This window comes from Numida meleagris, chromosome 1, assembly GCF_002078875.1.
Source record: "Numida meleagris isolate 19003 breed g44 Domestic line chromosome 1, NumMel1.0, whole genome shotgun sequence".
NCBI classification, from domain to species: Eukaryota; Metazoa; Chordata; class Aves; order Galliformes; family Numididae; genus Numida; species Numida meleagris.
This window is the reverse complement of record NC_034409.1, coordinates 193855265-193876250: the sequence shown is the minus strand read 5'-3', so window position 1 is coordinate 193876250 and position 20986 is coordinate 193855265. Positions and strand designations below refer to the sequence as shown.

Genomic DNA, 20986 nt, shown 5'->3' with positions numbered 1-20986 from the left:
TCTTTTTGGTTTGTTTGGTTTGTGTTTTGTTTTTGTTTTTGTTTTTTTTGTCCTGAAATCCCATTCCCTTTTGGATCGATGGAGATTGGAAGCCCCAAAGTTGTGCTGAGCTGCGCCTGCCCGCGGGGATGGCGCTGGGGTTGGTTGCTCTGTGCCACGTGTCCCGTTGGGAGGAATTCAGGACAGAAATCCTCAGCGAAACCAACGGTCCGTTGTTTGCAAACGAGTTCTCTTTATTTTTGTATTTAATTGCTCTGGGGGATTGTTTTTATATAAAACCTTCTCGGTGTTGGGAGGGGAAGCTGTTCCGCACGGCGGGATGTGGGGAGGAGCGGCGTTCTGCAGCTGTCACGTCGCTGCGTGTCCGACTGCATTTTCCTCTCGCCGTGGTCCCTTCTCGAAAACGGCATTTTTTTAAAGCGCTTTTATGTTTTCGTTTTCAATAAAAGGAACGAAGCGACGTGAGCCGCCTCCCGGTGCCTCTGTGGGGGCGGTCCTGGGAACACCCCCTGGGGGCGGGGCGGGGATGGGGGAGGGCTCAGCGCAGCGGAAGCGGCTGCAGGAGACGGTGATCGGTGGGGGGGGGACGGGGCTGTGGGAGTGCATTGGGGTTTGGTGCGTATTGGGGGATTGGGAACACTGGGGGGAAAGGGAAGGGATGGTTGTATGGGGGTTTGCATAGGGGGATTGTGAAAATTGGGGTGTGGGGGGGGGGTCGGGATGGAGGGACAGAGGACCTTGAGGGCTGCAGAAGGGGGTGTCCATAGGTATGGGGTGTGCGGGGGGTATGGGTGCATATTGGGGGGTATGTGGGGGGATTGGGAAAATTGGGGCTGTTGGGGGGCTCAGGGTACGGAGGGGTGGAGGAGGGGCGCCCCTGGGGGGTTCAGGTGTATAGGGGGTGTTGGTGTGTGGGGGTTTGCATGGGTGTATATTGGAAAATTGGGGTTCTAGGGGGTCAGGGCTTGCTGGGACAGAGGGGAGGGGAGGGGGTCCATGGGAAAGCACTGACCCCACACTTACCCCCACTTGGGTCCCACTGGGGACAGGCACCATGGCTCGGGCTGTCACCTGGCTCAAGGTGAGTCCTCATCCCATATCCTGGGTGGGGAGGCTGCAAGGGGACACCCCCTTTTCCCACCACTTAACCCCTCCAATCCCTAACCCCAGCGGCTGTGCGGGACCGGGGAGCGCCCCCAAACCCCGGAGGCCACACTCAGCCCCCCCCGGGAGACCCTGTTCCGGCAGGAGGGACCCGGGGGGGTGACATTCCGCATCCCTGCGCTGCTCCACGTGCCTCCCCGCACCCTCCTGGCCTTCGCCGAGAAGCGCTCCTCCACCCGGGACGAGGATGCAGAGCTCCTGGTGCTGCGTCGAGGGCAGTGGAATGGGCATAGGGTGGAGGTAATGGGGGAAACCAGTTGGGGAAGGGGTGGTTTTGGGGTGTGGGGTGGTGGTTTTGGGGATTCAAAGTGGAGGTTTTGAGGTTCGTGGTGATGGGTTTGGGTGGTGGGTTTGATGTTCAAAGTAGTGGTTTTGGGGTTCATGGCAATGGTTTTGGGGTTCAGGGTGGTGGTACTGGGGTTTGGGTGGTGGGTTTAGGGTCTGGGATGGTGGTTTGGGTGGTGGGTTTAGGGTTTGGGATGGTGTTTTGGGGTGATGGTTTTGAGGTTTGGGGTGATGATTTTGGGGTTTGGGTGGTGGTTTTGGGGTTTGGGATGGTGGTTCTGGGGTTTGGATGGTGGTTTTGAGGTTTATGGCAATGGTTTTGGTGTTCAGGATGGTGGTACTGGGGTTTGGGTGGTGGGTTTAGGGTTTGAGGTGGTGGTTTTGGGGTTCATGGCAATGGTTTTGGGGTTTGGGTGGCAGTTTTAGGGTTTGGGTGATTGGGTTAGGCTTTGTGATGGTGGTTTTGGGGTTCGCAGCAGTGGTTTTGGGGTTTGGGTGATGGATTTAGGGTTTGGGATAATGGTTTCTGGGTTCAAAGTGGTGGTTTTGGGGTGGTGGTTTTGGGGCTTGACCCTTACTGTTCCCACCAGTGGGGCCCTATGGAGGAGCTGTCCGAGCTGACCCTCCCGGGCCACCGCACCATGAACCCCTGTCCGCTGTACGAGGCCGCAAGCGGCACCGTCTTCCTCTTCTGCATCTGCGTGGAGCGCCACGTCACCGAGTGGCACCAGATCATGGTGGGACGCAGCGCCGCGCGGCTCTGCTGCTCCTCCAGCCCGGACCGTGGCCGCACTTGGAGCCCTCTGCGGGATCTCACCGACGAGGCCATCGGCGACGACCTGCCCCGTTGGGCCACCTTTGCCGTAGGGCCGGGCCATGGGGTGCAGCTGGACTCAGGCCGCCTGGCCGTGCCGGCGTACGCCTACTACGTGCACGGACGGCTGTGCGGCGTCCCGCTGCCCTGCTGCACCCGCCCGCACTCCTTCATCTTCTACAGCGACGACGGCGGACGGAGTTGGCAGAAGGGATCGCTGCTGCGGGGCATGCGGACTGGAGAGTGCCAGGTGGCCGAGATCGGTGCCAAGGACGGAGGGACGCTGCTCTACTGCAGTGCCCGTCGGCCGTGCCGCTGCCGGGCTATGGCTGTCAGTGTTGACCATGGCCAACGCTTTGGCCTCCCAGCACGGTGCCCGGCGTTGTGTGAACCGCCACAGGGCTGCCAGGGCAGCGTGGTCAGCTTCGTGCCAACCACTGTTGGGTGTCCTGTAGGCACCACCGGCACCGAGAGCCCCAGTGGGGTCACCCAACATTGGCTGCTCTGCTCCAACTCAACCAACCGGCGCCGACGATGTGATTCAGGTAATGAGAGTTCCAATGGGGACATTCAGGGTTGGCTGCTCTGCTCTTCGCCCCCCACCGTCGTTGGATGTCCTACAGCCACCACCAGCCCCAAAAGTCCCAGGAGGGTCACCCAACTCTACTCTCAGCCAACCGACCAGCAACAACACTACGATTTAGGGCTCCAAGTCAACACCGTGCCGCACAACAGTGGGTGTCCCATAGGCACCACTGGCACCGAGAGCCCCAGTGGGGTCACCCAACATTGGCTGCTCTGCTCCAACCCAACCAACCAGCTCCGACGATGTGATTTAGGGACCAAGAGTCCCAGTGGGGACACCCGGCGTTGGCTGCTCTACTCACACCCCACCAGCCGGCGCCACCGCCGCAATTTAGGGCTCTATGTCAACACGGCGCCGCCCAACGAGGAGGGCTGGCGGCACCCATGGGTGCTGCAGGAGGGACCTTGTGGGTATTCTGACCTGGCTGCGTGCCCTGATGGGGTCTTCGGGTGCTTGTTCGAGTGTGGGGAGGTCAGCACCTCCGAGGAGATCGCCTTCTGCCTCTTCACGTTGGGCGCCATTGGAGGCATCGAAAATGGTGAAGGAACTGAGATGCCGTGCCTTGGGGAAGAACCCATTTTTGGGGTTTTGTCCCCAAAAAGCGATGGGGAGAGCTCAGAGGAAGGTTTTAGGGATGTGACCCCAGCAGAGGAGAAGCAGTGTCGTGAAGCTTTTAATTAACTTTTCTATTTATTGACTGATGCCCATCATTGGGTTGGTGATGGTGTAGAAAGGAACTGGGTGCGATGGGACATTGAGCGACAGCAGCACACTCCAGTGCCCAAAACTTCTTAAAAATCAATATTTTAGGGAGCGTGGTGCTGTTGGTTTGGGGTTGGACTTGGGATCTCAGAGATCTTTTCTTTTTTACAGCTGGGGAAAACCCGAAGTCAGAGATGAGTTGCAAGTTCCTGACTCTATTACGTGCCATGAGATAATGTTTCCCATTTTTAGAGTTTTTCCCCTATTTTTCCATCGCCTGATGCCTGCTCAGAGCCGAGTTCTGTCTCTGCCCAACCGCAGGGGACGGGCAGTGTCTATGTCCCTGGACTGGTGGTTGCAGCTCAGCACGGGCCCGTGTCCTTGTGCCACCAGCAAATAAAAACTCCAAAATGGGCAGAATCCAACTGGGTGGCAGAAGGAGGGGCAGGGGATGTGAGGGATGGGGACGTGGGACACCAAGCAGTGGGGACGTGAAGTGATGGATATGTGGAGCCCTAGGGATATGCAACACGGAGATATGGGAATGTGGGATGTGAGTGAAGGGAACATGGGACATGGGGTGATGGGGCTACAGGACATGGCATGAAGGAGGTGTGGGACATGGAGCGATGGGGTTTGGGGATGTGGAGTGAATAGGACATGGGACATGGAGTGTTAGGGATGTGGGCCATGAGGTGTTGGGGACATGAGGGAAGGGGATGTGGGACATGGAATGGTGGGGACTTGGGACATGGAGTCATGAGGATGTGGGACACGGAGTGGTTGGGACATGGAGTGGTGGATACATGGGGTACGGAGTTGACGTGCAACATGAAGTCATGGGGATGTGAGATGTGGGTGAAGGGGACATGGGTGAAAGGGGTGTAGGACATGGAGTGATGGGGACATGGAATGATGGAGATACAGGACATGAAGGGGACATGAGACATGGATTGAAGGGAACGTGGTACATAGAGTAATTGGCACATGGAGTGATGGGGACGTGGCACTCAGAGCCTGAAGCTGAGGGGCTCTCAGCAGTGCCCACCCTGTGTCCTGTGCCCACCGTGTCCTTGCGCCTGCGATGCTCATACACCTGGCGTGTCCCTACACCCCTGTGCCATTGTGCTCCTGTCTTTGCCAACTCTTTGCCATTCCTTCAGAAATGTGGCTGGTTCCGGCCCATTTTCCCAGGAGGGTTCTTGTGGAGGGCTGCAGGGGTGAGGACGTTAGGGGGGTGTTTGGGGCAAGTGCTGATGTGGGGACCCAGTGGGGTGTCTCCGAACCCAGCTCCCTGCCCCTGCTGGGACAGGATGGGATGGGGATGGTTTGGGAATGTTACAGGACAGAATGGGGACAGCCAGGAGGGGTATAGGGACAATAAGGACCAGAAGGATGGGGACATCAAAAGGGGTTGGAACAGGTTGGGGACAGGGAGGATGAAGATGTGGATGATGGGGAGAGGATGGGATGGGGATGCATAGAACTGGGACAGACAGGAGAGGGACAACCAGGATGGGGACAGGGATGACAAGGAGCAACAGGATGGGGACAAGAAGGATGGGGACAGAATGGGATGGCAACAGGGAGGGACAGGGACAGGATAGGATTATTAGAGGTTTGAATGGGGATAGACAGGATAAGGACAGGGACAGGATGAGATGAGGACATCTCAAAAGAGGTAGGGACAGGCTGGGGACAGGGAGGATGGGGACAGGAAGGATAGGAAGAAGATAGGATAGGAGCAGCATAGATGAGGACATGGGTGATGGGGACAAGGTGGGATGAGAATGCACAGGACTGGAACAACCAGAATGGGGACAGGGGTGATAAGAACCAACAGGATGGGGACAAGAAGGAATGGGACAGAATGGGATGACGATAGGACAGAATGAGGATGGGAAAAGGATGGGATGGGGACAGGATGGGGTGGGGACTTCCAGGAGGGGAACAGGCAGGTGGAGACAGCCAGGATGGGGACAGAGATGACAAGGACCATGCAGAATGAGGACAGGATAGGATGGGGGCTGTCAGAATGGGTGGGGACAGATTTGGGATGGGGAGGATGGGGACAGGACAAAGTAGGAATAGGATGGATGGGGACAGGCAGAGGTGGGGACAGGATGGGATTATTACAGGATCAAATGGGGATGGTTGGGAAGGGGAAAGCCAGGATGGGGACAGGGACAATGAAGGCTAGCAGGATAAGGACAGGGAAAATGGGGACAGGGTGGGATTGTTACAGGACAGAATGGGGACAGCCAGGAGAAGGACAGCCAGGATGGGATGGGGACCATCAGAAGGGGTTGGCAACAGGGAGGATAAGGACAGGGTGGGGTGGGAGTAAACTGAGATGGGAACAGGGAGGAATTATTACAGGACGGAACAAGGACTTCCAGGAGGGGAACAGAAGGATGGAGGTGACAGGGATGGAATTGTTGCAGGACAGAATGAGGACGGCTGGGAAGGGGACAGGGAAGATGGGGACAGGATGGAATTATTACAGGACAGAATAATGGGGACAGGAAGGATGGGGATAGGACGGGATGGAGACGGGGATGATGGGGACAGGATGGGATGGGGACGGGGATGATGGGAACAAAGATGATGAGGGCAGGGAGGACGGGGACAAGATAGGATGGTGACAGAGATGATGGGGACAGGATGGGAGGGGGACAGAGGGGATTGGGTCAAGGAGGACGGTGGCAGCATGGTTCACTCCAGCATGGAGATAGCCAGAAGGGCCCAACCACACCAGGGCCAGCCAGGAGGGGCCGCCACATCCCCACCACCATCACCACCACCACCACCACCCTATAACCCCCCTCATCCCCATCCCATCCTTCCGTTCCCTTCCTTTCTCTCTCCCTCCCTCCCTCTCTCCCTCCCACTGCGGCCTCCGGGCAGGGGATGTGGGCCGTGGGGGTGCTGGGGCTGGGGGCCCTACTGGCCTGGCTGCCCCCCGCCCACGCTGACACCTTCTCAGCGCTGCGCAGCGTCCGACAGGCACGGGGCAATGAGGGGCGGCTGCTGCGGAGGCTCCGCGCGTACCTACGGGAGGAGAGCGCCCGGCTCCGCCGCCTGAGCAGGTAGGGACCCCCCCGACCCCAATGGGGGACACCCCACAGCCAACCCATCCCAGCCCCGGGTTGGGGATGGGCTGCTGGAAATGGGGGTTTCAAGAAGAAGAGGAGCACCCATGGGTGGTACTGGGGGGTGGGTGTCTCAGGATGGGAACGTGCAGTTTGGGGGTTGGGGATGTGGGTCTGATGCAGAGGTGGTGCCACCACCACCACCATCGGGTGGCACTTGGGGTCCAGGTCTTCACCCATTAAAGGTGTTTTCCCCGTAATTTGGCCAAGCTGGGGCACTCACAGTCCCTCTCCCTGGATCGTCACCTCCTCACCCGTGGTGCCACCCCGTGTAGGTTCTATGAGAAGGTCTGGGCGCTGCACCAGGACCCCGGTGCCTCGGTGGACAACCCCTTGTTGGCCTTCAGCCTCATCAAGCGCCTGAGCTCTGACTGGCCCAGCGTCATCTACAGCAGCGAGGCCACCGAAAACAGCCGTGGTACAGCAGGGACACGTTGGGACAGCGGAAACAACGGGATGGAGGGGACAAGAAGAAAGATGGGATGGAAGGAGAGGATGGAATGTAGGGAATGACAGGAAGGGTGGGATGGAGGGGACACTGCGGAAGATGGGAGGGGGACATTGGGGACTATGAGATGGAGGGAACAATGGAGAGGATAGGATGGAGGGGACAGAAGGGAGGACAGGATGGAGGGGATGACAGGAAGAATAGGATGGAGTGGACATTGGGTAGGATGGGATGGAGGGGATGACAGGAAGGATAGGATGGAGTGGACATTGGGTAGGATGGGATGGAAGGAACCGGAGGATGGGACAGAGGGAACAGAGGGGACAAGGGGGAGGATGGGATGAAGGGGACACTAGGGAGGATGGGATGGAGGGGATGAAAGGAAGGATAAGATGGCGTGGACTCTGGGGAGGATGGGATGAAGGGAACACTGGGGAGGATGGGATAAAGGGGACACTGGGGAGGATGGGATGGAGGGGATGAAAGGAAGGATAAGATGGCGTGGACACCGGGGAGGATGGGATGGAAAGGGCAGGGGAGGATGGGATAGACGGAACAGAGGGGACAACGGGGAGGATGGGATGAAGGGGACAACGGGGAGGACAGGGCTGCCAAGAAAGCACCACAGAAGGCTGATGGAGGCTGGCAGCCTCCAAGCTCCACCAAACACAGAATCGTTGAGTTGGAAGCCCCAATCAAACCCCCCTCCATTGCCCCATTCCCTCCCCAGTGCTCCATGCCGGATTCCAGGAGTTGCAACGGGAGCTGCCCGGAGCTGAGGACCTGGATGGGGCGGCGCGGGCGCTGATGCGGCTGCAGGACGTCTACGCACTCAGCGTCAAGGGCATGGCCAATGGCCTCTTCCAGCCCACCGGCACCGACCGCCCGCCCCTGTACAGCCCTGGCCGGCGCGTCTCGCTCTCAGCTGATGACTGCTTCCATGTGGGAAAGGTGAGGGCAATCCCAAACCCACGGAATGTTTCATAGAATGGCTTAGGTTGGAAGGGATTTAAGGATCACCCAGTTCCAACCCGATCTCATTTTGGTTCCATGGAACGATGTTGAGTTTTTCCCTTCCTTCTCAGAGGCAAAGGGGACCCGCTGAGTCAGCCTGAAGGCATCCCATGGCTCTTGTCCAAATTGTGGGGATTTGTGATGGTTCATGGCTCAGGGAGGGAAGAAGCCAAGCTGATGGTGTCAGGGAGCCCCATGATCCCATCCTGGAGTCCCAGTCCATCCCAGTGCTGTTCCAAGGCTCAGTGCTGAAGGGAGGGCTTCCCAGTCCCAGTCTGGGGATAAATGTGAGCCCGTGGGTCCCTGAGAGGGAATTTGGGTGCTTTGATAAGAGACTGAGAATTTTTTTCAGGGCAGAGTCCCCACTGCAGAGTCAGGACTGAGTCACAGAGCATGGGATGGGATGGGATGGGATAGGACGGGATGGGATGGAATGTGTTGGGATGAGGTGGAAATGAGGATGAAGAATTAGACTGGATGGGATAGGATGGGATGGGGCAGGGTAGGGTGGGACAGAATGGGATAGGATGGGATGGAGATGAAGTTGAAGAGGTAGATGGGATGGGATGGCATGGCATGAGGATAGGGATGGAGCAGGGATGGGGATGGGGATGGAATGGGATGGAGACAGTCAAGATAGGGATTGGGATGGCATGGAGATGGAGATGGGAGGGGGACGGAGATTGGGATGGGGCTGGATATAGAGATGGGATGGGATGGTGATAGGGTCAGGGATAGAATAAGGGATGAGCATGGAGGTAGATATGGGATGGGGATGAGATGGAGACAGGATGGGGGAATAACGATACTGATTGAGATGAGAGAGGAAACGAAGGGATAGGACAGAATGGGGACAGCAGTGAGGATAGAACAGAACAGGGATAGGGATGACAATGTGACTGGATGCGACCAGATGCATGGGAATTGGGATGGGATGGGATGAGCTGCAGTGAGGATAAGAAGGGTTGGAACAAAATGAGTTTAGATGGTGATGGGAAGGGGTGGGACAGGAGAAAGGCCAGGATGACCCAGCAGCAGCTCTGAGCACTGCCTGGGCTACCTTGCAGGTGGCCTATGACACGGGTGACTACTACCACTCCATCGCGTGGCTGGAAGAGGCCGTCAGTCGCTTTCGCCTCTCCTATGGCAGATGGAACCCGGAAGAGGAGCGGGGCAGCCTGGAGGACGCGCTGGACTACCTCGCTTTCTCCTACTTCATGGTATGACCATGGCCTGACCCCATCCCCAGCACCATAGGGCCAAGCCCTGAGCACGGGGATGCTCATGAGCTCCCTGTCCCATTCAGGCTGGAAACATCTCCCATGCATTGGCTCTCTCCAGGGAGTTTCTCCACTATGGTACGTGGGGTTCAGATGTGGTCCCAGGGAGCTGGGGAGAGGTTTTGGGGTGTCCCCATCACCTCTATATGGGCTTGGGGTGACGCCTTCTCTCTGGTAGATCCCAGCAACCAGAGGGTGACAAGGAATGTGGCCAAGTACGAGAAGCTGCTGGCAACAAGCGGGGACCATGTGGGGAGACCCCTGCAGCGCCCCAATGTCACCCAGCTGCAGAACCGGGATGCCTACGAGGAGCTGTGCCAGGGCCTGAGGTCACAGGTAGGGCTGGCAATGGGGTACCACGGCCCCCACCTCATCATTGGCCCCAACCCCACGTCCTCTCCATCCCTTCTGTCCCCAGATGGCCCCAGAGCGGCCTTCACACCTCAGCTGCTCCTACGAGACCAATGGCAGCCCCTACCTCCTGCTGCAACCTGCCAAGAAGGAGACGCTGCGGCTCCGGCCCTACATCGTGCTGTACCATGACTTTGTCAGCGATGTCGAGGCCGAGACCATTAAGGGGCTGGCGGGGCCCTGGGTGAGCAGTTGGGTGGGATAGGAACGCTGTCCGCAGTAGTGTCCCCTTGGACCATCCTTGGACCACCCTGACCTGTAGGGTGGTGGCTCCATCCATGGCTTGGCTTGGCTTGGCTCCACCCATGCTGCCACTGAGCCAAAGGTTCTGGGGACAAACTGGGTCCCTGCATGCATCTAACTCCTTCCCAGTCAGGCTTGGTGGACTGGTGACACCCAATGACTGTCACTGACACCACTGGTGACACCGCATCGTATACTCAGCGTGCTGCGCCCATCACCCCATGGGGACACTACAGAGATGTTTGGCCACTGGCTACTGTCAGTACCCCAATTTAGTCCCCAAGTGGGGTCCCTGCTTGGCTTTGGGGTCTCCAGCTTGAGGGTGGCCCTGTCTTCAGCAGTGTCCCCTCCCTGTGTCCTCTACAGCTGCAGAGGTCCGTAGTTGCCTCTGGAGAGAAGCAGCAGAAAGCAGAGTACCGGATAAGCAAGAGGTAGGAGCCACCGTTGGGACCGATGTGTCCCCATTGCCACAAGTCCCCAGTCTGCTCTCAAACGAAGTCAGCGGGGGCTGGGGTTGGGTGTCCCCATTTGCTCCCACACAAAGTCAATGGGGGGGCTGAGGTTCGGTGTCCCCATTTGCTCCCAAATGAAGTCAATGGAGGCCTGAGGTTGGGTGTCCCTGTAGTGCCTGGTTGAAGGACACGGCCGACCCCGTGGTGCGGGCGCTGGAGCTGCGCATGGCAGCCATCACCGGCCTGGACCTGCGGCCACCCTACGCCGAGTACCTGCAGGTGGTCAACTACGGGCTGGGCGGCCACTACGAGCCCCACTTCGACCACGCCACGGTCAGGAGGGCATGGGGGGGGGGGTCCTGGGGTGGTCACCGGGATTGTCCTATGGGTGCTCCTGGGATGGTCACTGAGATGGTCCTTGGGGTGTTCTTGGGATGGTCATGGGGTGCTCCTCGGATGGTTATCTGAATGGGCTCTGGAACGGTCCCGGGACAGTCACCAGGATGATCTCGGATTGTCCTTTGGGTGCTCCTGGGATGGTCCTGGGTGGTCCTTAGGGTGGTCTCCAAGGTGCTCCTGGGATGGTGCCGTGGGAGGGAGGTTCCTGGGGTGTTCCCTGGGATGGAGCCTGGAGTGGGCTGTAGGAAGGAGAGGAGGAAAGAGGGAGGAAGGGATTTTCCTGATGGCAGCTCAAAGTCCATTAGGGTAAGAGGTGCCTCCGAGCAGCGTCCATGTGGGACTGACCATTTCCACTTCCTTGCTTTTGGGGCAGTCCAGGAAGAGCCCCCTTTACAGAATGAAGTCGGGCAACAGGATCGCCACGGTCATGATCTACGTGAGTCCCTGTTTTGGTCTGAGAGAGACTGCATCTGTGTGGACATCAGTAGGGTTCAGAGTGAACGTGGTTGGAGAGGGGTGAGGGCAACCAGATGGCCGTGGTGCTAAAAGAAAATGCAGTGTTGGCAGAGGATTGCAGAGCTTGTGTAATGCCATAGTAAGGAAAGCACGGGGGATGGAACCAGGGGAGGCTTTGTGCCTCAGTTTCCCCAGTGCAAAGCAGTTGTATCCCCCAGGGCAGGAGGAGGGTGAGGGCCATGGCTCACATTTTTTTTGCTCCTTTTCCAGCTGAGCGCGGTGGAGGCTGGTGGCTCCACTGCCTTCATCTACGCCAACTTCAGTGTGCCAGTGGTTAAGGTGAGGGGAACCTGCACAAGACCCCAAATGTGGGGAACGGGGGGATACAGCTCTCCCATTTCTTATCTCTTATAGGGTAGTCACAGCTGAGCCTCTCCCGATACCAAATCCCAACCTGCAGCTCCCTGATACGTTCTGGAGTGCCGAAGTTCAGCCCTGGAGCTCCTGGCTCCATTCTAGGGGTGCCAAACCCAAAGCTGAGGCCATTCAGCTTTCTTAAAAGAGTGTCAAATCCCAACCCCATAACTCCCAGATCTGAGGTGTACACCCACCCCTTGTTTTGGGGTGCTGATCCTTAACCCTGAAGCTCCTATGCATGCCTTGGGATGACAATCCAACCTCAGGGCTCTCAGCTCTGTTTCGGGGTGCCAACCTGCAGCCCTGAGACCCCAGCTGTTGGGATCCTGGCTTAGTTTTGGGGTGCAAACCCCCAATTCTGGAGCTCCCAGCTCTGTTTCAGGGGTGCCTAGCCCTGGGCTGTGTCTTCTTTTCTGCTCTGCAGAATGCAGCCCTGTTCTGGTGGAACCTGCGAAGGAATGGTGATGGTGACGGGGACACCCTACACGCTGGCTGCCCCGTGCTGGCTGGGGACAAGTGGGGTGAGTGGCAGCACCCAGTGTCACCCCAGGGTGATGCAGGGTCAGAGGGACAGCAGGGAGGCGAGAGGTACTGAGAATAGAAAAATCTTAAAGAAATATTGTCACCAATATTGGAGCAGGGGGGACATCCCCTTGGTGTGGGTACAGGGGACAGCGACAGCTGAGGCTCTTGTCCCTTTCAGTGGCAAACAAGTGGATCCACGAGTACGGGCAGGAATTTCGGCGGCCGTGCAGCCAGGACCCCCAGGACTGAGCCACCACGTGGGCTGAAGGACGTAGCTCCTGACCTGGATGCTGTCACTGTCACCGTGGCAGTGAAAAGCCACCCCAGCACAGCGCAGCCCCCCTGGGGTTCATCCAAGAGGAGAGCAGGGTGCTACACGGGGAGGATGTGCTTGCTCAGCTGTGGCTTCCCTCTGGGAAATCTGCTGAAAATAAAATTGAAGGAGACCCAACTGGAGCCTGGGAGAAATACCTCGGTGTGGCATTAAGGTTACTGGGGGAGGGAGGAAGAGGGGGCACAAGACCTAAATATGTCCCATAGCCCTGATGCCAGCTTTGACCCTAACTACACGCTCTGCCCCATCTCAGTCTCCTATGAGGAGCAGCAGCCAGAGCCATGGCATTCCTACAGCCATCAGTACGCTCCAGAGTGAACAAAGAGGCCACACGGACCAGAGCAAAGCCAGCACTACCCTCACTCAAAAACCCAAACTGCTGCGGTGCCCGGCTGCGTCTCAAACCTGGCTCTGCAACCACCTGCTCCGCTCCGGTGCCAGGGTACAATGCAAAGAACAGCACGGCCCCTTCTCTGCCAGCATCACGCGATTTTATTTTTTTTTGCAGAGCTGCTGCTCTAAGAGGGACCTTGGTGCTGGAGCCAGGGGCAGGAGCGCAGCAAAGCCAGCGCAGGGGCTGCTGCCTTCCAGCCTCCCTGGCCCCCAGCCCGTGCGCAGCCCCATTTCCCCAGGGCACTGCAGACAAGCTCCCTTTCTCTATCTGACCACAGTGCTGGCGTGACTGGAAGGCAAAGGAGGCAGCTGGGCTCCCCAGCAGCACCTGGTGATCGGGCAGGGCCCCCGGACCACTTGCTTTCTCTGTGCGTTTCAGATAGGGTGACAGGCACCAGCAGACCAGCCAATGCTGGATGGATGGGGCTTGGGGTCAGCCTTGCACACTCTCAGCCAACAAAGAAACTCCTTGACTTTAAGGGAAGAGCTTTAAGAGCTTCCCTAGCACCTGGGCTCTGCTACGCCTCCTTGCACATTAAAAACCTACAAAGCTTCAGCCCAGGCTGCCCCGAATTCCTGTAACCGAAGCATTCCGGGTGTTCAAAAACACATGGTCCAACACAGCACGGGTTACTGAGCAGCCGAAGCACCACGGTTTATTACTTTCAGATGTTTTCTGTACATGTGGGAGCGATCAGTGGCGAAGGGGAGGGGAAAAACACAGGCTGTGGCTCAGGCACCCCCTCCCCCTCCTCCCCACATCGGGGCGCGGGGAAGGGATGTGGGGACGATGAGACACTTCCATGAGTCACCGGAAAAACCCAGCGCAGCCCTCACCGCTGCGACAGCCCAAGAGCAGCCACATCTCCCCCTGCCCACGAGGCTGCTCCAGGCAGACAGAGGAGTTCCTAACCCAGGCTTTGCACCAATGCTTTATTCGGAGGCGAGAGCAACGGACACCAAACAAGAAACCACCAGGACGAGGCTGACACGGGACACGGCGCGGCAGTCTCCAAGGAACCGACGGACACGGACGCATTTTCCTTTTGGAAACGACAGCAAACGATGCGAGGTCACCTGGGAGCTGCACCCCGTCAGGCTGGAGGTCCAAGCGGCCCAGCATCCAACAGCCAAGCCTGCAGCGAAAACCCAAGCACGGTCCCACGGGTTTCAGCTGCTTTTGCAGACGTGGTGCCAAGTTTATTTGGAAACGCGACCTGGGACCGGTCGGCAAACTGGGTTTTGACCTTGCCTAAAAGATGGAGGTGTAGATTTTCAGGGGTGAGAAGCAGCAGTTAAGCCCAGCTGATTTGCCAGACGCCTCTCATCCACACCCAAGACAAAAGGCAGCGGTGGAGGGGAAGAGAAACGTGCAGATCCAGATAATGCAGGCTTTCCTGCTCCTGTATCTGCCTGGTGCTGGAGCAGAAAGCCAGCAAGGGGCTGTGCCCTGTCGCAATCGCTCAGCCCTGCCCTGCAGAGACAGGAAAAGCCAGAAGGTTCACTCTGAAATGGCATCCAGGTGGGAAGCGGGGCTGGGACTCAGGTCACCCAGCCCTTTTCCTCTGCCAAAGCTCACCCACAGCTACGTCAGCTCCAAAAACCACGCTGTCAGATTCCAGGGAGGAAAACCCGGTTGGGTTTGGGGGGGCGGACAGCTCCAAGCACAACTCACAGACCTCGGCATCACCGCTCTGCACCTTCCCTCCTTACCACCAGGGCTTATTTCTCCAGTGTGTGTCTCAGCTGCTCACAACCTGACCTCCGCTTGCAATAAGCATCAGCATTTCCAATTGCCTTTGGGACCATCTCCCATCTGCTTTGCTTCTGAAGGTGTCCGACAAGGGCAGGCTGAGCAGGAGAGACGAAGAGATGGAAAAGAAAAGCAAGCTCCGTGCAGCAGCGTGGCGCAGCAACCATTTCAACACAAAGCCTGACGTGTCAGCCCCTGATGAAACACTGGTTTGAAGATGCCAGCACGGAGGAGCAGCCATTCAGAATTGCACACTGCAGACATCCCCTCAGGCCCTGCGCTCACAGCTCCGTGCTCAGAGCAGAACCACGCACTTTGGCCGTGCAGGAAATCTTTCTTTCCAGCAGTCACGACGCTCCCGGAACCTACAAATCACCGAGGGTTTCGTCTGATGCACTCAGCCCCAGAGCTGGCAGAACCTGCCCAAGCTGAACTCAACCCTTACACAGCCCCATCTCCCAGACCGCGTGCGCTCCTGCCAAGCCTCGGGGCTTTCCATTGGGAAAGCTTCCACCGATCCTCGATCCGACGAGTGGAACGAAGGCAAGAGAGATTTCATCAGCACCCTCGTGGCTCAGCCTCCCCCTGCCCACCTGCTTTTCCGCAGGCAGCCAAATGCTGAAGGCTGTGGAAGAATGCACGGAGCAGACAGCAGCGGAGGGGGAGCTCCCCGGGTCCCCCCCCACACTTTTAGTAAGTGGAGGAGAACGCTTTGCCCTGCAGCTCATTCTCCGTGCTAACTTTCACCTCAATACCATTTCTCTCTGCCTGCTGCTCCTTCCTCCCGGGAAAAGGAATCGCAGGCAGGCAGAAATCCTTCAGACAAAAGCAGACTCTCAAAAATGTTTGCAATTCAGCACAGCAGGAAGGGATTCCCACTCCACCCGCTATTGCTCTCGTCCCTGTTGCTGACTTCCCCGAAGCCAGCCCTGACCAGGACCCAGGTTCCGGGACAGCCAAGACCCAGAGCTTGGCATGGAGCAATGCCACATTAAATGATGTCCCGTTGAAATGATTTATTTTTCATTCATTTCTCACGTGTCAACGACAAAACACAAACCCGGGGAGCCCAACTGGCACTTGTACGGAGTACGAAACTGAATTTCTTCTGATTTAACTCAACAAATGAGCCAGGCCCTCCGAGTTACTCATCATTCCTGAGCGTGACTGCAGACACGTGCTCAATTTTGTCCTGCATGGAGGCCCTGGGCACACACCATGTTAGTTTGGTCTCTACCAATGGGAGTAACGTGGGGAGGACTGAGGACTCTGCCAACCTTCAGGATGCATCAGGAGAAAGGGATAGGTAGCACCTCGGCTACTGCAGGCCCATTTAATCCAGCAGGAACTACACCGGGGCTGGACGTTACACCACGGCCACAGGAAACCAATGCAACGAGGAACAGAGAGAGAGGAATGTCAGGAGCCAGCAATTCTCCTTCAACACTTGAGTGCCAATGGCCCGGCCACGAGCAGAGTGTTCTGCAGTTTGGCTTTCTCGCCTCTAATTCATGCATCTCCCACCCTGATGTGTTGGGCAAGGGGCACAGCACAAGGTCACAACTCACACGTGAAGGAATGAGACGAGAGGAGCAGATCTCCGGGGCGTTATCTCCACGTTTCCCAGCTCTTCACACCGCTTCCCTTTGCCCTCAAACGTGGCAGAAGTTCAGGATGGCTCTGGAGAACCGCTGCCCATCACGGCTCCCAGGATCAGGGCGGTAACAGAACAGCATTAAACACTGCCTCCATCACACAGCACGGAAGGGTTCTGGACACAAGGCAAACGAAATAAGATTTCAGACAACCCCCAGCAACGCATCGAGATGAAACCGTTCCAATACGTGCCTGCTCTTACGCTCCGGGGTGGTTCTTAGGAGAGGGGAAAGCAATCTGACCAATTGGCCCCGGGTAATTAAGCCCGAAGAAGGATTCTCCACGTAAGCGTGGAATGATCTAGGAAGTGACACTGAAGACAAGGTTTTTCCTCCGGCCCTGGGGAATCAGCTGCCTGCAGCTCTGCAGCAACGTTAGCAGGATTGACTCCAAGCTCTTCCAGGAATTGATCTGCTCGCACTTCTCGCATCTTTTTCACCCCACCGATGCTGATCTCTGCTCAGTCATGTGTGCCAGCTCCGCGGAGGGAAGCGTAAACACATTCCAGAGGCAGAAAAAGGGCCAAATAGGCAAGCTGCCTGTTATTCGGGCTATTTCTCCCAGTGAGAACTGGAAACAAACCAGTGAAGAAAAATGCAAGATTCTGAAACGGAGCTCCCGCTCCCCGCCCCTGCCTTTTTGTTTTACCCCCCCCTCGTCCAAATTTGGACAAGAAAGCAGCATCAGTCTCCTGCCACAGCTTAATCCAGAAGGCTGAGGAAACTTGAGCTTCCAACGAAGCCGGTGAAAACAAAAAAGCAAAGCTAAGGGGGGCACTTGAAAGACGATCAGACGATTCGGCGGAGAAATCCCGAAGCCTTTGGAAATGCTGCAGGCTCTGGACTGCTGATAACCCTTGTGTAGCTGGGTCCAAGAAAGCCCGAGAGCCGATGGAGGTCGACGTGACAGACTGACTGCGTGGGGTTTCAGGGGGGTCTCTGCTTATGGCAGCAGAGAGGAGCCCACTCCTGAGGGCCTGGAGAGCTTTTCATGGTCTTCAACACAAGCTGCTTCCCAGCGAGGAAGTCCCGAAGCACTGACACATTCTTGGAGAACTAGTTCTAAGGGATGATGAACCTCACACCAACTTCTCACTGCTGCTGGACTGGAGAGACGAACAGATTATGGGATACATCACAGTGGCCTCTGGTGCAGTTTATTTACAATACGACTCAGTGCTGGAGATAGCAGGGTATTAACAAGCAGGAAACACACTAGGAGGGAAAAAGGAGAGTGGAAGAAAAGGTCACGTTAAAATCAAGGTGTTCTCTGCAGATCTCTGGCTCTGCCTCTTCTCCCTCTCATCTCTTATTCACCACCCTACACCATTTCCTCTCATTGAATTTAAAATACGCAGCCCACAGTCCTGCATTTCCACTGTTTCGTCCCCAAAAGCACAGGACAAAGAGGAAAGGAGGGATCACCAGTCCTCCAGCATTGCACATCTTGAAACGAATAGCTTCTGTTGAAGAATTCTTAGCTACAAAGCAAGAGAACTTTCCAGGACTGCTCACTGAAACCTGACAGATGAACCCTGAGGCGGATCAGTACCTCCAGTGAGCGCGGTCTGAGCGCTGCTTTAGTTGTTACCTTTATGATGCTGCGCCCTAAGCAGCTTTTCCAAGCAACCTGATCGATGACCACCTCCTCTCATTGCTGTATGGCTGATGCCAGAGACCTGGCTCCTATAGCTGTATGGCTGATCCTATAGCTGATCCTATAGCTCAGTTCAATATGCATGAGGTCGGTAGACAAAGTCTGCCCAACGAAGCACAGAGCTTTCCCTGTCTGATTTGCTCAGCATTCCCTGGCCAAAGAAATGTGGTACAAGTTGCTTTCAAGACACAAGGCCTTGATTATGTAAATAAAAACCTGCTTAAACCAAATACCACAAAGCCTGTAGTTTTGCCTTCTGGCAGGCTATAAAGAAAGGCATCAGCAAAGTGAGATCTGCCTCGCTCCTTCCCTGCAAGGAAGAAGGTTTCGTTAACACGAGACAGTCTGAAAAGTTTACAGAGAACACCAACATCAAATAACTCCTGGCTGTGATGCCAAGCTGTTTGTTTAGATGTGGTTTCAGCATTATGCTACAACTCCTGGCTACCTCCCACACTGAAAGCCACAAACACACAGGGAGAGCAAGGCCTCTGCTCACGGACTGCCCCGCTCTAGCACTGCAGAGCCTTACCACTGGAATCCACCGATGGGCTCTGTAAACCTGTGACGGATCAGGAACGTCGCAACAGCTTCAGCAACCTGAAGGAAGGAAGGAAAACTTGGTCAGAATTGAAAGGGACGTGAAGACAACAAGAAATTCGGAGGGTTTTCAAAGGCTGCAGCAGTTCCAGCTACAGCGGGTACCCTTGGGATCCTCTTGCTGAGTCAAGTCTGCTGCTTTAAAACTAAGAGCTCTGCACAACAGGCTCAAGTCTAAAGTGCACCCTCAGTAAGTCTGCAGATGACACCAAGCTGGGAGGGAGTGTTGATCTGCCAGAGGGTAGAAAGGCACAACAGAGGGACTTGGATAGACTGGAACGATGGGCCAAGGTAAACTGGATGAGTTTCAATAGGGCCAAGTGTTGGGTCCTGCACTTTGGTCACAACAACCCCAGGCAACCCTACAGGCTTGGGGAGGAGTGGCTGGAAAGCTGCCTGACGGAAAGGGACCTTGGTGTGCTGATGGACAGTAGGCTGAATATGAGCCAGCAGTGTGCCCAGGTGGCCAAGAAGGCCAATGGCATCCTGGCTTGGATCAGGAATGGGGTGGTGAGCAGGACTAGGGAAGTCATCCTGCCCCTGGACTCGGCATTGGTGAGGCCCCACCTCGAGTCCTGGGTTCAGATTTGGGCACCATGATACAGAAAGGACATGGAGGTGCTGGAGCAGGTCCAAAGAAGGGCAACAAGGCTGGGGAAGGGCTTGGAGAATATGGCCTACGAGGAGAGACTGAAGGAACTGGGGCTGTTTAGTGTGGGGAAGAGGAGGCTGAGGGGAGACCTCATTGCTCTCTTCAAATACCTGAAAGGTGATGGCAGTGAGAGCGGGGCTGGTCTCTTCTCACTGGTGACAGGACAAGGGGAAATGGCCTCAAGTTGTGCCAGGGGAGGTTTGGGTTGGAGATCAGGAAAAACTTCATTACAGAAAGGGTTGTGAAGCACTGGAACAGGCTCCCCAGGGAGGTGGTGAAGTCACCATCCCTGAATGTGTTTAAAAACTGCTTGGATATGGTGCTCGGGGACATGATTTAGCAGTGGGTTGTTAGGGCAGCATGGTTGGGTAAAGGTTGGACTTGATGATCTTGAAGGTCCTTTCCAACCTGAGCAATTCTGTGATTCTATGATTCTAAAAGAAGGAGATGCATGCTTCCACCTTTACTCTGAGCACACAATAAGGAAGTTTTTTCACTGTCTCTTTCAGGAACTGTTAAATATATATACACACATACACACTTAAAAGACAAAAAGCACAACATCCAAAAACCACCACTTAAATTTAGCACGTGAAAAGAAAGGTTAGGCGAAACCATTCCATTCCATTCCATTAAGACAGCGTTCTGGCACTAATAAAAGCCCTTAGAAGCTATGCTGAAAAGAATGACATCATTTAAGTGAAAGCTCCTCCTTCAGCTTGGTAAAACGAAGCACTGACAGACTGAGCTTTGCACTCATAGTGTAGAACAGGCTTTAAAACCAGCCCTGTGCCCAACCACAGGCTCCACTGGCTGGGATGCATTCCTCCTCCTGTCAGGACATCAACTGCAGCAACACACACGCTCCCTCAGTCTGCAAACTGCTTCAATAACATTTGTTTCACGTTTGGAAAACTTGAGCCACCCAACTCAGCACAACACAGATGAGCTCCAAAAGCTGGGGCTTAGGACTAGGAAGAGTGGAAAGCTTCTTGAGGGAAGGCAGGAGGTTAAATGGAACCACGCTCCATATGGTAACAGTTAGTTCTATCACCAGCAGCCTGAGAATTAAACCTACAAGCTGGCCAAGCTCTGTATCTCATCTGACGTCTTAGCTCAGGCTTTCCAGTCAGCTTAAAAATATGATGAAATCCAAGCTGCTCTGCAAAAAAATAGTGATGGCATCATGTCCAAAAGGCTCTTGTGGTGCAAGACTGTGCTCCATAGCAAGCGATGGCCTCTGTTGTGTTTAAGCAGAGGAGACCACGACGCATGCAGCTTCACCCCCAGGCAGAGCTCACCTTGTCTGGAGCATCTTCATGGACCGCATGGCCACACTGCGGAAGGACTTGCATCTGGAACTTCCCTGCAGGTCAAGAGAGTCATCACTTTTTAAGCAGTCCTGCTTTCTAAACAGCAATAGTTTAGGGGAGGAATTCTCACCTATACAGGAAGCAACAGACACTGGACCCTCAAAAGCAAGGTGAATTTATGAGCCCTTCTAACGAGGATCTTGCATTCTTTACAAACCTCACTCTGCCTCACAGTGAGCATTAGCAAGAGCGTGGCCAGCAGGGTGAGGGAGGGGGATCCT

The 20986-nt window shown here is 55.9% G+C and overlaps 3 protein-coding genes across 9 annotated transcripts in view; 2 read left to right on the top strand and 1 right to left on the bottom strand.

Annotated features, from left to right (window-relative positions):
- On the top strand, positions 404-3971 carry NEU3 (neuraminidase 3). 3 transcript variants are annotated; one of them, XM_021384147.1, is made up of 4 exons: positions 404-575; positions 1050-1081; positions 1171-1404; positions 2040-3971. In XM_021384147.1, exons 1-4 carry the CDS (start codon positions 428-430, stop codon positions 3528-3530), a joined length of 1905 nt encoding a protein of 634 aa, XP_021239822.1. In that variant the 5' UTR covers positions 404-427; the 3' UTR covers positions 3531-3971. The 3 variants fall into 3 exon arrangements, with proteins under 3 accessions (XP_021239822.1, XP_021239823.1, XP_021239824.1); XM_021384148.1 differs by having other exon boundaries at positions 474-568; XM_021384149.1 differs by having other exon boundaries at positions 531-615.
- P4HA3 (prolyl 4-hydroxylase subunit alpha 3) lies at positions 4110-12804 on the top strand. 3 transcript variants are annotated; one of them, XR_002434232.1, is made up of 13 exons: positions 4110-6640; positions 6979-7121; positions 7882-8102; positions 9233-9385; positions 9472-9523; positions 9624-9781; positions 9864-10040; positions 10466-10530; positions 10725-10884; positions 11329-11386; positions 11677-11745; positions 12248-12344; positions 12527-12570. XR_002434232.1 is itself a non-coding variant. In XM_021384151.1 (13 exons), the coding sequence occupies exons 1-13, from the start codon at positions 6462-6464 to the stop codon at positions 12595-12597; spliced, it is 1608 nt and encodes a 535-aa protein (XP_021239826.1). In that variant the 5' UTR covers positions 4110-6461; the 3' UTR covers positions 12598-12804. The 3 variants fall into 3 exon arrangements, 1 of the variants encoding a protein (XP_021239826.1); XM_021384151.1 differs by having other exon boundaries at positions 11324-11386; positions 12527-12804; XR_002434231.1 differs by lacking the exon at positions 12527-12570 and having other exon boundaries at positions 11329-11745; positions 12248-12327.
- PPME1 (protein phosphatase methylesterase 1) overlaps positions 13706-20986 on the bottom strand; it is a 34797-nt gene continuing 27516 nt past the window's right edge. For all 3 annotated transcript variants that reach the window (XM_021384156.1, XM_021384158.1, XM_021384157.1), the window contains 3 exons: positions 20694-20758; positions 18673-18740; positions 13706-17698 (listed from right to left, as the gene is read on the bottom strand). In XM_021384156.1, coding sequence (XP_021239831.1) covers positions 17680-17698; positions 18673-18740; positions 20694-20758 — 152 coding nt within the window. In that variant the 3' untranslated portion in view covers positions 13706-17679. The remainder of the gene's footprint in view (positions 17699-18672; positions 18741-20693; positions 20759-20986) is intronic.

Bases quoted from the DNA above. Each gene is read 5' to 3' on its own strand.
- NEU3 (XM_021384147.1), top strand. From the start codon at position 428: ATGTTTTCGTTTTCAATAAAAGGAACGAAGCGACGTGAGCCGCCTCCC. The intron at 1,082-1,170 runs GTGAGTCCTCAT...CCCTAACCCCAG, and splicing joins GGGCTGTCACCTGGCTCAAG to CGGCTGTGCGGGACCGGGGA. The intron at 1,405-2,039 runs GTAATGGGGGAA...TGTTCCCACCAG, and splicing joins GGAATGGGCATAGGGTGGAG to TGGGGCCCTATGGAGGAGCT.
- P4HA3 (XM_021384151.1), top strand. From the start codon at position 6,462: ATGTGGGCCGTGGGGGTGCTGGGGCTGGGGGCCCTACTGGCCTGGCTG. The intron at 9,386-9,471 runs GTATGACCATGG...TGTCCCATTCAG, and splicing joins TCGCTTTCTCCTACTTCATG to GCTGGAAACATCTCCCATGC. The intron at 10,531-10,724 runs GTAGGAGCCACC...GTGTCCCTGTAG, and splicing joins GAGTACCGGATAAGCAAGAG to TGCCTGGTTGAAGGACACGG.